The 13,292-nt window shown below is 45.2% G+C and overlaps 1 protein-coding gene across 4 annotated transcripts in view; it reads left to right on the top strand.

Annotated features, from left to right (window-relative positions):
- LOC105020021 (FERM and PDZ domain-containing protein 4) overlaps nucleotides 1-13,292 on the top strand; it is a 51,364-nt gene that overhangs the window by 11,702 nt on the left and 26,370 nt on the right. Inside the window, exons 1-2 of one of the 4 annotated variants that reach the window (XM_029116559.2) lie at nucleotides 6,458-6,508; nucleotides 6,691-7,083. The exons of 2 other annotated variants lie outside the window; for them this stretch is intronic. In XM_029116559.2, coding sequence (XP_028972392.2) covers nucleotides 7,043-7,083 — 41 coding nt within the window. In that variant the 5' untranslated portion in view covers nucleotides 6,458-6,508; nucleotides 6,691-7,042. Of the gene's footprint in view, nucleotides 1-6,457; nucleotides 6,509-6,690; nucleotides 7,084-13,292 lie in introns of those variants that run through there. One more of the 4 variants, XM_034289622.1, reaches the window with a different exon arrangement.

Raw genomic sequence — 13,292 nt, 5'->3', positions numbered from 1 at the left:
TAAAATTCGATATTTACGCATTTCATTCATTATAGGATCTCAAATGTTGTTTGGTCATCCATAGATAAAACAACTGGAATGTTTTGGGAAAGTTAGCAAATGTAATGGAAGGGTTCCTGGTTTGCTGGGTTGGCAGTGATGTGTTGGCAGTGATGGGTTGGCAGTGCTAACTGTAAGAATAAAGCTATGGAACCACACACTGTATTTGTGTAATGGCATATATGACCCTTTACAGTCACAATTTTACAATTGCATTTTAGCAATTTAGCAGACGCTCAGATCCAGAGCAATGTACATTTAGGACAAATCAATAATTTCAAGTATTTCAATCAATTCAAGTAATTCAAGTATTTCCTTTTTTAGATTGCCGTTGTCACAAAGTGTTTATACAGATGTCCAAGCCAAAGCACTAGAGTACGCAATGAGATGTTGATGCACAGTGGGTAGGAAAAGCTCTGTTGGAAGGTCAGAACCTGGAAGAAAAATCTTGAGCCGGGCTCCCCTGACTGCGCTGGGAGAAGAAAATAAAAGTGCATTTTAAGGCCATATCATTTATCAGGACATTCAGGGACAGTGACAGCTGGGTATCATCATTCCAGGTAGTCCTGAGGCATGGTTCTATGACACAGGTCCTTCTAGCTTTACTGGGTTAGAGTTCTTAACCGGCCTGAAAGTTAAATCCAGGTTTGGCCCATAATGAGCTAAAACTTGAGCCCAAACCCAGTCCACGGGTCAAGAGCCTATATCCGGAGACTGTGTTGCTATTTTCTAAAAGCTAATCGTTTACACCTTGAGGTTGACAAACACATTTCAGTATTAAAACATTTACCAACAAGCAAACTGCCTAAATAATTCACTCCCCATGTTTTCAGCACTTTGTGCGCCCTCCCCATGCAAGTATAACAGCACTGAGCATTTCCCAATATTTATTTTAAGAGATTGGAGAACACATTGGATGGGATCTTCCAATGAACAGTCCTACATACACAATTTAACCATATCCTTAAGATCCTTCACACTGAACTTGGGTGATGCGCTCTTACAATTCAGACTTCTGGTTCAGATACCAAAATGGCCATTGCAAAATGTTCATTTGGCTGCCAATTTACAGTTTGTTTGCTGACTCCAATGTGTACTTGGTTCATTGACTTACAGGAAGATCTACTAAGATGCACTGGCTAACAAGTTTCATCCTCTTGGCAGAGGCGAGCAGTTTTTTTGCCAGCATTTCCTGGTACTGGATAAAGTTCATAATGCTGTTGACATTAACAAAGGCCCTGGGACCGGTGGAATCAAATAGCATCACAACGTCAAAGATTTTAACAGTAGATATGGGGTAATTTTCTTCTCACATTTGTTTCAACATAAACCAACTACTAGTGGGCATCAGTTGCTATTCAAGTGCCAAGGTTTGGGCATTCACACCAGTGTTTAACCAGGCTCAGGGCCATTGTACATTGCTACTGCAGAGTGCACAAAGTAATGAATGCAGTTGGTTTTGAGGAATTTGTCATTTATGTTGATTCCCTTGAATCACTGATAAAGTAGAATAAATTCCAAATGTGGGCTATGTACAATATGGTTCATTACCTGTGCTTTATTTTTTCATTTTTCAATTATTTTTGAAGTGATTGTATGTGGGCGGTAGTATATTCATATATTTCATGTAAATAAGACATATAGCTCTTCTGTTGGTTTTTTTTTTTTTTTTTTTACCTCTTTTGGAATATATATTTTTGTAGTCTTAAATCTAGTTTGCGTTTCAGTAGTGTTTCAGGTTTCCTAAACTGTGATAACGGCATGCTCACAATTTCACAGTTTTTGCACTAAACCATCTTGCATTAAAATTCACGGCAGATACACCGTCATTTCACATCACCATGCAAACTGAAAACGGGCAGCAGGCCAGCACCATCCAAAGTCCATTGCGGTTCTCCCACAACACCAAAATGTTGGTGAGGGCAGGAGATACTGTAGGCGCCAGGAGGCTGAGAAGCACACACAGTAGCTCCAGGCGTGTTGTGCCTGATCAAAATCACTGAAGGTTATTGCACGTAGATATATAAATTTTTTTGCAACACACGTTTCGTTGCATTCATCACAACTGACAACACGCTGTCTGGGTGCAGCAAGTCGTTTCTGAGTGAACAGAACAAATGTGGTACAGCACCTTTTGAAGTGATTGTTTCAAAATCAGATTAGAAACATCATTGTCACACTATACAGGGTAGCATAATGTGTGATCAAAAGGTACATGACAAATCTTCACTCGCCTTACTGGGCCTGCGGAGATCATACGAAATGATTTGAAGAATGTGTTATCCGATGGTTAGCTATTAATGCTTATGCCATTAATTACAAAACGTACAGCACACGGTATACATTTCAGCACCTTTCTTTTTCACATGTTTAAATGGCTAAAATAAAATGTTTTCTTTGTTCTTACCGTGGCAAGCTGTTGATGTAGCACGTCTTGCTGTCCGCTCAGATGCCACCCGGGACGGTTTGGTCAGTCACTGGTGCATTCATCACACCAAAGACACATTTAGTGAATAGTTTTACATTTTTTGCAGGTTGAACATGTTATGTATTTGTGTAAAATTTTTCAGTCAGACAGACATCAAACATGAAACGTATTTACTGTCACTGGACAGCCGCTTCTGTAACCCAGACAATACAAAACACGCACTCCTGTAGCCAGTGCTATAGTGACGATGCGGAGGTTTTGCATTAATTAATAATCATATTAGGCTACTTCTTTAAGTGGAACCGCAAGCCCCGGTATGAACTATCAAATACACGTCTTAAAACAGGCCAATCCTGGCACTTGGGTCCCGTACGGGTTTCGGCTAAAGTTGAGAACACTGAATAATTTCTGCACTTTTTAGGTGCTTTCTCTATGTCTCCGACTCTGTCTTTTTCTTTTCCATCTTCCTATCCCTCTTTTCTCTCTCCTTCCGTCCATCCCTCCATTTCTCTGGATAGGCTGCCTTGTTGTTTTAGGATTAGACAGCAGGCTTCTTGATAAGGAGAAAGAAATTGCTGCCTGGATTACCGGGGACAGGGAGTGCAAATCTACGATCTTATTGTTTGGACAGGACACAGAAGGAAGGCATGCACTTTATCCCCCATAATTACTGCGGGGTTGCCATGAAAACCGCTCCGTGTATTCCGAAGAGGGGGAGGGCGTGGTGTGATGGATAATGAAGGAGGGTGGAGGTGCTGTTGCTGTCAGCGCTACAACCGCTAACGTAGCCTGGTCCGGGATTGATTTGTGCCGGCGTGACAATTCCCATTGTCATCGTAATGCCAAACACGCGGCTTATTGCAAAGTCACACAGGCACATCCGTGCCCAGGCTACTGCCACATTTGCATGTGCTTTTGACTCTGTTAGCAGGCGCTCTCCTTCGTAGCGACTTACTATTCGCGGTGTTGCTGCTAATGTAACGTGTGTATCCCAAACACAGGCCATATTTTCTGTGCAGTGAACTTATTTTGCCTGGGGCCGGTGGCAGTGTGGCTATCAGTGCTCTCAATAGGGAATTGTGACCCAGTTGTTGCTCTCACCCCAACAGAATTAACATTCAGCCTGTATAAATCACATCACAAATTCATTAAATGAACCATAAAGTAGACATAAGATGGACATATGTGAGATCTGCCACGCGGTAATATGAGGCCAGAATCAAGCTGTCACGTCTGATGATCAACTGGCAACGTGACAGGGGGCTGATCCCTTTGTTAATATTCATTACGAGCGCTGCACCGTGATTGAGTGGCAATACAATCCACCCGCAGTGTTGAAAATGCAGCCCGAGAAATGCGTTTCCCGTCAAAAGAGCATGTGAGGACGAAAATGTACACAGTGTGTACATCATGGAGAAACGGGTATTTCGTTTATTTTGCCTGTCATGCAGACATTTATAAGTCCATGACTGGAAAGCTAACTCTACATATAAACAACGGCGTTTGTGTGCTTGTACGGCGGTTGCATAGCACTCTGAGCTATTCCTTGTATCATATCATTAAATCAAATGAGCTGTCTAAATCTGACCTAATATTATTTGCATTGCTGTATCATTTGCATGTAGCCTTTCTCATTATCTCATACTGCTAGAACAATATACGAGCCTGTGTGTTGAAACTGACCTGATACAGCTCATATTGCTTGAGCTGTAACCTTGTATGCTTGTTAGAGTCAACAAACAATAACATCTAGCTCTCACAAGTCAGACTATTTCCTTGCCCAGGACCATAGCCATTCCACCTTGGGTTTTGTTTAAACCATTCCGGATCATTCCTCAGGTCGCGACAAGAATACCAAAGCAAAAATGCTAATGTTTTTTTTTCTAATAAAACACACACACACAGTCTCCCGTTGTGACCTTGGGTATATTGGCTTTCCCTCTGTGGAAAGGAGTTGCCAGCCATGGCCCCCTTATCTCTCAGCAACACAAAGCATCATTGACATCTATCTAGATTAGTGTGTCCCTTGGCCTAATACTTTAATATGCATGGCTGTTTAGAATCAGCACTGTCTGTCTATTAAACTCAAAGCCAGCGCTTGGTCGGTGGAACGCCAAGTTCTAACGTCTGACTTGATTTTTAGGATACAGTGTTCTGCGTCTGGTCCCAAATTATGGTTTGTGTCTGAATCGAGAGGTATTTGGAATCTAATGGAATCCGCTTGGCACTCTCCATGTTGCCAGTGTTTGAAAAGATAGGAACGGCTCAGAGATAAGAGAGAGAATTTCCCGTTCCAGGCTTGTCTTTGAGCTCGGTTGGCACGGCGACCTGCGGAGAACGGCCTCAAACACAGGTAAAGATCTCCAGGGACATGGGGTTCCTAATCAAAAATGGATGTGGCAAAAAAAAAATAAAGAGGCTAGCTCTCCCACATCAAAGCTGTCTCTTTCACTGCCTGGCTCTTTTCATCTCTCTGCCGTGTTTTTAGAAAAGGAACGCTCCGTTCTCTGTGCCTTTGAGCGTAACCGCGTTCAGGGTTGAACCATCGACCGCAGAGGGACGAACGGTCGACGGTTCCCACGGCAGGGTTCCATGTTTAGAAAGCACTTCAACCACTTGCAATTCATGGACACTACCCCCGTGGACTAGTTTTAAAAATGTTGACATGCTTCGGCTGTGGTTTGGGATCACAGTTTGACTCCAGGTCAGCAGAAGGAGTGTGCTCTGGAAAGCTGTGTAAAGGAGACGCTTATGTAACTGACACAATAAAGACCCAAAACACAGATGGAAACGGAGCCAGATACAACATTGGATGCATAAATCTCAAGCGTCAGGTGGTCATGTCCACTCCAAACAGGGACAGGACGCACAGTGGCCAGGCAGTGGAAGCCTATGGTGCGAGATGGAACTGAGCCGACGGTCTGACAATTTTCTTGTCGATAAAACGTGATGTTTCATACAGTTTTCTCCTTCAAAAGTGAATATGTCAAAAACAAGGTTTTCCATACATTGTTTCCCCGACTTAATGGCGTCCTTAGAAGCACATGGCAAATTAAGTTACTCACACACTTCACAGAGGAGATATTTCCTAGCAAAAGCCAGTGTTGCTCAGTAGGATCTCACTAGTTCTTGGGCCAGCCCACCTACTTTCTTAGCCTGTGAACACCACAACTCTTTTTGTGTGCCTGAATCCTTACCCTGTAGGTGCAGTTGGTTGCGTCAGAGACAGAGCTACAGCACACTGAGAATATGACAAACATAGGACACACTGGAGGAGAAAAAGAAATTTGAAATAATAGAATGAAGCAAAACCCCAAAGCACAGCACAGCAACCTGTTTCATTGTTGTATTGCATTAGTGGACTGTTACGTGGTCAGTTTACTCTGTAAGTATATTCCGGTCCCAGCGTGTCGTTGTCCAGGAAGCTTGTTCATACGGCCGCTTTGTCCTTGGATCTGGGCGGGTCAGTCACAGAATGGCGTCTTGTTGCTCCCTGGACCATCTGTAGGCCACCATCACTTCTTCCAGGTCAAACGGTTCATACGGGGCGGGAATGAATAGTAAACATGTCAAAGGGGAACTACGCGAACCGCGGACACTTCCTGCAGTTGGAAGTGGGCTCGTGTGCCAACTGAAACCCTTTCGGGTTCATCACGTCAGACGAAGCTCTGTTTCGAGGTTTGTCATTTGATAAGTTTGCGGTGTGTCGCTTTCTCGGTGGCAGCTTGCCTACAGTGTGTTCGCCGTGGCTCACTTAGCAACACAAATAAAACGGAGAGACAGGGTCCTGCTCCCAACAGCATCCCTCCCTCCCTCGTTCCGCAGAGTCAGCACTCTCTCAAAGCCTGTCACACGTCTCTCTTTATCTTTCTGTTTCTCTCTCTACCCCTCTCTCTCTCTCTCTCTCTTCCTCTCTCTGCTGAGCCCCCCCCCCCCCCCTCACATGGCAGTCTGGTCACCCCTCCCCCCTCCCACCCACTCTTTAATAAAGGGGTGAAGACCAAGGAGACGGATGGCTTCTCTTTTCTCCGCGGAGGACGCGTAAGTGCTGGGAGCATCAGTCAGATCCGCTGCGTCCCTCCTCGTTGCTGTACGCCCCCCCCCCCCTCCCCACCTCCAGCCCCATCTCTCCACCCCCCCCCCCCGCCCCGCCCCCTCCTTCCTCTTCCTCCTCATCCCCTCCCTTCTCCTCCTTCACTGGCTTCTTCATTCTCTGTGTGTAGCTCCGGACTGGCACAATCTCCCAGCTCAGCGGAGATGGAGACCACGGAGAGGAGGCTCAGCATTGCCCACCGCAGCCAGGGGGAGGGGGAGGTAGAGCGGACTGGCTAGTCCCGGGGTGGTCCTTCCGGCCCACCACACCCTCTCAAGGGCATCACTCTCCGGACCGGAGGCACAACTGGTCTGAAGGCTGTGCGAGGAACCACTTCTCCGATGTTTCAGAGACGCTCCTCGCGGAGTCCTGCCACAGAGATTGCGTGAATCCGGTGTTTGGATGTAAAACTCTGGATTTCGAATCTGGATCTGATTCCCACTCAGGCGGGGCCTGAGTTCTGTCAGGCGTAGCTTGAACGCATGGACGTGTTTGGTTTCACGAAGATGGCAAAGCTGCCCGGGTGAGTGTTTGGGTCGAGCCCGGGACAGCTGGAAAGGAAGCATGAACTTGTAGGGGGGAAAAGGGTGGTGGTGAGGGTGGGGGGGGGGGGGCATTGTCTCTGCATGGGAACTAGGAGCGTTTGACCTCTGTTGTGTAAACGGGAACATGGGCGGTGACTCAGGACTCGAGCCACAGCTTTGCGGCTGATCCGAAAGTTCTGAGAGAGAGAGAGAGTTGAGGAGCTGTTCTGCCAGATAGTTTGAGAAGTTGAAAGAGAGGGTTCGACACAGAGATTGACAGAGATAAGATACAGAGTGAGTGAAATGGAAGGCATGTAAACCAAAGGTCAGTATTACTGTGTGCGGGAAAGGATAGGAAACAGGAAAGGAAGAACCAGGTAAATGTCCGGAGGAGGGAAGTGGAGAGCAGGGGACGGAAACGTTGGGAAAATATCAAACGTGACCAAAAGTAGAAAGAAACGGCGACACTACAGGGTATGTGAAACAGATGGAAATGAGGAACTGGTTTCAAAATGGAGTTTAAATAACTAAACTGTTTCTCCCCGATCACCGCAACACTCCAGTCACTACCCCCCCCCCCCCCCCCCACACACACACACACACACACACATAACCCCTCACCCCCCACGTCTGCTTTCTGTGGATGATCTCTCATTCAAGTGGGGTCACAACACTAAACCCGCTAAACATGGCTCAAAACAAATCTTTTAAACCTCTGCACACACACAGAGAAGCCTGCCGCCGGAATGAATTGTTCCCTCTTTTGAACCTTGTGGCAGTGTCCTTAGCGCAGCACCTCAGGTTTCAAGAGGCCAGGACCTTTCGAGGAATTGTTTTTGAGAGATTCGGCAGCCTGTTGGATCTGTCGGTCACTGTTATTGGCTGGTAACGTTGCAAGCTGGGCCGCCGATGCTTATTGACCTTGTTCTTGTATGTTTTCTGCATAATTGTTACAGCGTGTTTCCCCAGTTCCATGTGTTGGTGTCATAGATTGGGTTTGTTACATGCTCAACGTTAAGTTACATTTCTTGGAGAGTTACTGTTGAGATCCGGAGTTAAGAGAAACACGAAAAGCAAGATGGCAGAAGTCCCCACCAAAAGACAACATCCATGTTTTACCACCACAGTCGACCATTCGGCAACTTCTTCCAAATTGATGTTACTGAGCGCAGAGGGGAAAGTAGCAGCGCCCACGTGGAGGCCTACAGAAGTGTGAGAATGGCGTTCAGCCGGGGAAAAAAACCAACCGGTCCCCAGTTGCACTGGCCCCAACCAAGTTCTCCCAGCCTTGAAGTTGCACGGCTTTCTTGATTTGAGTCACACTAATCCCCCGAAGGGATTTGGTGGGTGATCACTGCGGCACAGGGCCGCCGGCTTCATTCGGCTGGATGAAGTCACCACAGCGTGTCTCTTCCCCATCCGTGTGTTTGGTGAGTTGGTAGGTGGAGGGAGAGGGACATAGAACGGGGGGGATAATAAAAGAAGTACAAAACAAATACACGGGCAGCAATGTCCAATGGGACCTGGTGCGATGGAACAAAAGACAAAGGGATTTTAAACGGAGGTCATCATTTGTGGAGGCCTTAGTAAGTACACACCTGGTGGTTTAGTGGTGGCTGTGTCCCAATACACGATGGGGAAAATATAGGTCACTGGGTCCCAATGCAATCCACAGTGTACAAACGTATCTTTGTGATGGAGTATGTTTCGGGTCGAGGCTGTTTGAAGTTTTGGCATTTAATGGTTGTTGTGTTTTGCTTCGCTTGCCAAGTTTCAAGAAGGAAACTCTTGTTTGGTTCTCCTCATGTACCTTTCCTATAATATGGATTAACAGGTAGTTGGTGACCTCTGACAAATCATAATCTGTTGGAGGTGGGACTTAACAAGGTAACAATTTTCTTTGATATTCAAAGACAGGTCTTAAGAATACTTCTGAATATAAGAACATTTACCAAAAAACATATTGTTGAATTAAAGTAAAACATATGCACCAATCAGCCATAACATTATGACAGGTGAAGTGAATAACACCTGTCAGTGGGTGGGATATATTAGGCATAAAATGAACATTCTGTCCTCAAAGTTTATGTGTTAGAAGCAGGAAACATTCGAGAGCGTAAGGATTTTAGCGAATTTGACTACGGCCAAATTGTGATGGCCAGACGACAGGGGCAGAGCATCTCCAAAACGGCAGCCCTTGTGGGGTGTTCCCGGTCTGCAGTTGTCAGTACCTATCAAAGGTGGTCCAAGGAAGGAAAAGTGGTGAACCGGCGATAGGGTCATGGGCAGCCAAGGCTCATTGATGTACGTGAGGAGCGTATGGTCTGATCCAACAGACGAGCTACTCAAATTGCAGAAATAGTTAATGCTGGTACTGATAGAAAGGTGTCAGAACACAGTGCATTGCAGTTTGTTGCGTATGTGGCTGTGTAGCTGCAGACCAGTCAGGGTGCCCATGCTGACCCGTGTCCACTGCCAAAAGTGCCTACCAACAGCACGGGAGCATCAGAACTGGACCACAGAGTAATAGAAGAAGGTGGTCTGGTCTGATGAATCACGTTTCCTTTTACATCACGTGGACGGCCGGGTGTATGTGCGTCACTTACCTGGAGAACACATGGCACCAGGATGCACTATGGGAAGAAGGCAAGTCGGTGGAGGCAGTGTGATGCTTTGGGCAATGTTCTGCTGGGAAACCTTGGGTCCTGCCATTCATGTGGATGTTACTTTGACACGTACCACCTACCTGAAGATTGTTGCAGACCATGTGCACCCTTTCATGGCAACGGTATTCCCTGATGGCATTGGCCTCTTTCAGCAGAATAATGCGCCCTGCCAAAAAGCAAAAATGCTTCAGGAATGGTTTGAGGAACACAACGAGTTCAAGTGTTGACTTCCAATTGAGCATCTGTGGGTTGTGCTGGACAAACAGGTCCGATCCGTGGAGGCCCCACCTCGCAACTTAAAGGACTTAAAGGATCTGCTGCTAACATCTTGGTGCTAGAAACCACAACACATCTTCAGAGGTCTAGTGGAGTCCATGCATCGACAGGTCAGGGCTGTTTTGGTGGCAAAAGAGGGACTTACACAATATTAGGCAGATGGTCATAATGTTATGGCTGATCGGTGTATATTATCATTAGCACGTGGTGTGTTTGTCTCCCAGATATGAATGCTAACATAGTATATATATATTTTTTGTATTTCACATTTATTTCAGCAGGTACGCTGAATCAGAACCACTTTAAATTAGCAATGACGAACTGCCCAGAGACAGAACAGTGCAAGACAACAAAAAGTGTCTCACGGAGAAAGTAACACTCAAAAGAAGATATCTACAAGCGGGGGAAAAAAGCAAAGAGGTCGGAAAAAAATACATTACACCAATGTGATTATACCTATATACAGGTTCACCATATGAGGTGATACATGCACACATACCGATGGATCAGGGTGCTTTGCAGGTACAGTAATCTGATTGCTGCTCAGATAACTGTTTCGTTTTAAAGGAGTAAGGAGTGATGGGACTGTCTAGTTTTAGTCTTTTGCAGTTCATTCCAGTCATGGGCCGCAGAGTACTAAAAAAGAGTAGCGGCCAAAGCTGTACCCTTGAGGTACGTACATGAGGGACACGGGACCACATCAATGTGTGCACCACGTCTGCAGCTTAGCAGCACAGATATTTCCAAAGTGAGTAGCATGAGATAACACTGCAGTAGCACTTCCCAGCAGGTTTGTATACATGCGTGGTACTGCAGCTCTCTGATTACTTTCAATGACGTCGTTACACGTGACATACGATAATTGATTTGACAGTTTTTTGCCCATGATCTGTATTGAATACGTCATGCTTGTATGCTTGTATCTAGAAACTTGGGTGTTAATTAATTTTGAAAAATGAGAGTGGACATTCACTCTGTTTTGCATAGTTCTCATTGTTGTTTCAAGGCTTTTTTGACAGTTGGAATTATTGGGAGAGAGGTGAACAGGAGCCATAGGGGTGGAGGTAGCGACAGGTATCAAACCCTGGTCTCTGGGGAGACGGCAGGACTCCTGAGCCATTCACCCCCCCTTCGTGTCAGCACTCTAGCTAGCTAGAATCCTTCACACCAGACCCACTGAAGAACAATCCTGATTGCAAGTTTTCTTTCTCTTCAGTATGAAACTGTCCCTAAGATGTCCTAGATTTCACGACTGACCAGTTAGATGTGTGTACATAATCAATGATTGCTGTGAGGATGACCATCATGTTGTTGAAATGTGTAAATGCCTGAAATCATCCCATATCCACAGAAAGGCAGGCCTTTGATGTGTCATCGCTGTGAACTGTGATTCGCTCACCACGCGGCATAATTGAAAGGTCAAGTCGTAGCGTAACTGTATAGCAGGGGGGGGTATTGGGGGGGTGGGGGTGGTTCGAGAATGGTTTTCGAGTGTAGGTCTGACGTTATCTCCTACCAAGGAAAGGATGCACGCAACACAGGACATTGAAAAGACGTCTTTCAGATTATTTCTCTAAGAGGGAAAATCCACTGCTTGAAACCAGTCAGTGTGCTCTTTTGTGTGAAAGCGACATAGGCCTCCACCAGCTCCAAAATCTTAAAACCCTTATCAGAGGTATTGTCTAAAAGACAAACACAGCCGGGAGCAAGGCCTGTCTCCTAAATAACAGCCTGTATGGACAGAGTATTAATCATATGTTTCCAACCGCTGGTTACACTGAAGAGACCTATCATTTTTTCTCTTTTCCTCTGTTTACCGAAAGCGCACCCCAGATCAATTATGGAAATAAAGCAAGCAAACAGCCTTTTTTTCTTTCAATTAAAATTCTGTCTTCTGTCGCTCTTGCCGGGGAAATAAATTAGCTTTCAGCGAGAATCATCTGGCTGCCCCTTACATGTTGATTCTCACCAACATCCACAGTATACATCTGAAAACGACTGAAATATTCGGGTCTCAACTCAATAGGTTAGCAGTGATGTGCTCTGAAATGAATGAATATGCGTACAATACGCTTAAGCTATTTATCTTTTTTTGACTGCCAGCACTCAGCTCTGCATCTGATAAGATGTAAAACTATTCAAATAAATAGTTTGTGTGCAGGGCCGTGGCCAACACAGGGAAAGATGGGTATGATTCACGAGGCCTGTGGCTTGGAAGGGACCCCATGACATTATCATGATAATGTCAAAGTCATCTGTAAGTGAGTGGGCCCAGGCATGTATCTTTTTAGGGGGCCCAGGATTCATGGCAACAGCCCTGTGTGTGTGTGTGTGTGTGTGTGTGTGTGTGTGTGTGTGTGTGTGTGTCAACGAAAGGTGTTACTTTTTAAAAATGCCTTTTTGTTTTGACAAAAGCTAGGGGCAAAGTAACTGGCAGATTTCTGGCTGATTCCTCCGTTTTGCTTTCTTTTTAGCAGATGTCATTTCCAGCTGCTCTGTTTTATTTTGTCTGCATTTGTACACCCTGTTTGGAAAAAGTACTTTTATTTGTCATTGACCTTGCATGCTACACAGTGGTTTTACAGTTAAATGGTTGCTAACAATTTCTAGGTGTTAGAATACAAACCCAGTCCGTTCACGTCTGAGGATATTCATCTGGCTGTTTTAATAATTTATAAGTTTTTCTTTCAGAACACATTGAAAGTGCCTCTTTGAGATGCCTGCTGATGTAGGATCCATAAATAAGCCTCTCTATTTGAAAAGGACAGAATCACCTTAAAGGGATAAATTGGCACTCAATTAACCGCAAACTAACCGAATAGTTTTTATATGAACAATGTAATTTGGAAAATTGCATCGCATTACATGATACTTAGCGTCAACCGATGTAGGCTGTGTGGGATCTGTTTTGTGTTGCTAGGGGCTGCTGAGCCTGGCTTTGCTCAGCTAATGACATTAACTCACTCAGCAATTTGCTCTACTCTGAGTAGCATATTAGGCTATATTCACTCACCACTACATATACAGTCAACATCAACCAAAGAAAATCAGATCCAAACATTAAGAGACGTCAACAGACATATTTATGGGTCGGACCTAGATCATTTTCATAGTCACATTTTCATGAATTTTCCAGGTTGTCTGATTATGGGCTGCTTAGACGTTCGTAAAACAATCAGAAGCAAAGTGTGTGATCTACACAGATTCTGGCTGACAATCCCACCGCTGAAGGTAGCAGGTCGTGTGGACTGACGGCATGTCAGGGG

Source organism: Esox lucius, chromosome 22, assembly GCF_011004845.1.
Source record: "Esox lucius isolate fEsoLuc1 chromosome 22, fEsoLuc1.pri, whole genome shotgun sequence".
Taxonomy (NCBI): Eukaryota; Metazoa; Chordata; class Actinopteri; order Esociformes; family Esocidae; genus Esox; species Esox lucius.
The sequence above is the reverse complement of the archived record's forward strand: the minus strand, read 5'-3'. Positions and strand labels throughout refer to the sequence as shown.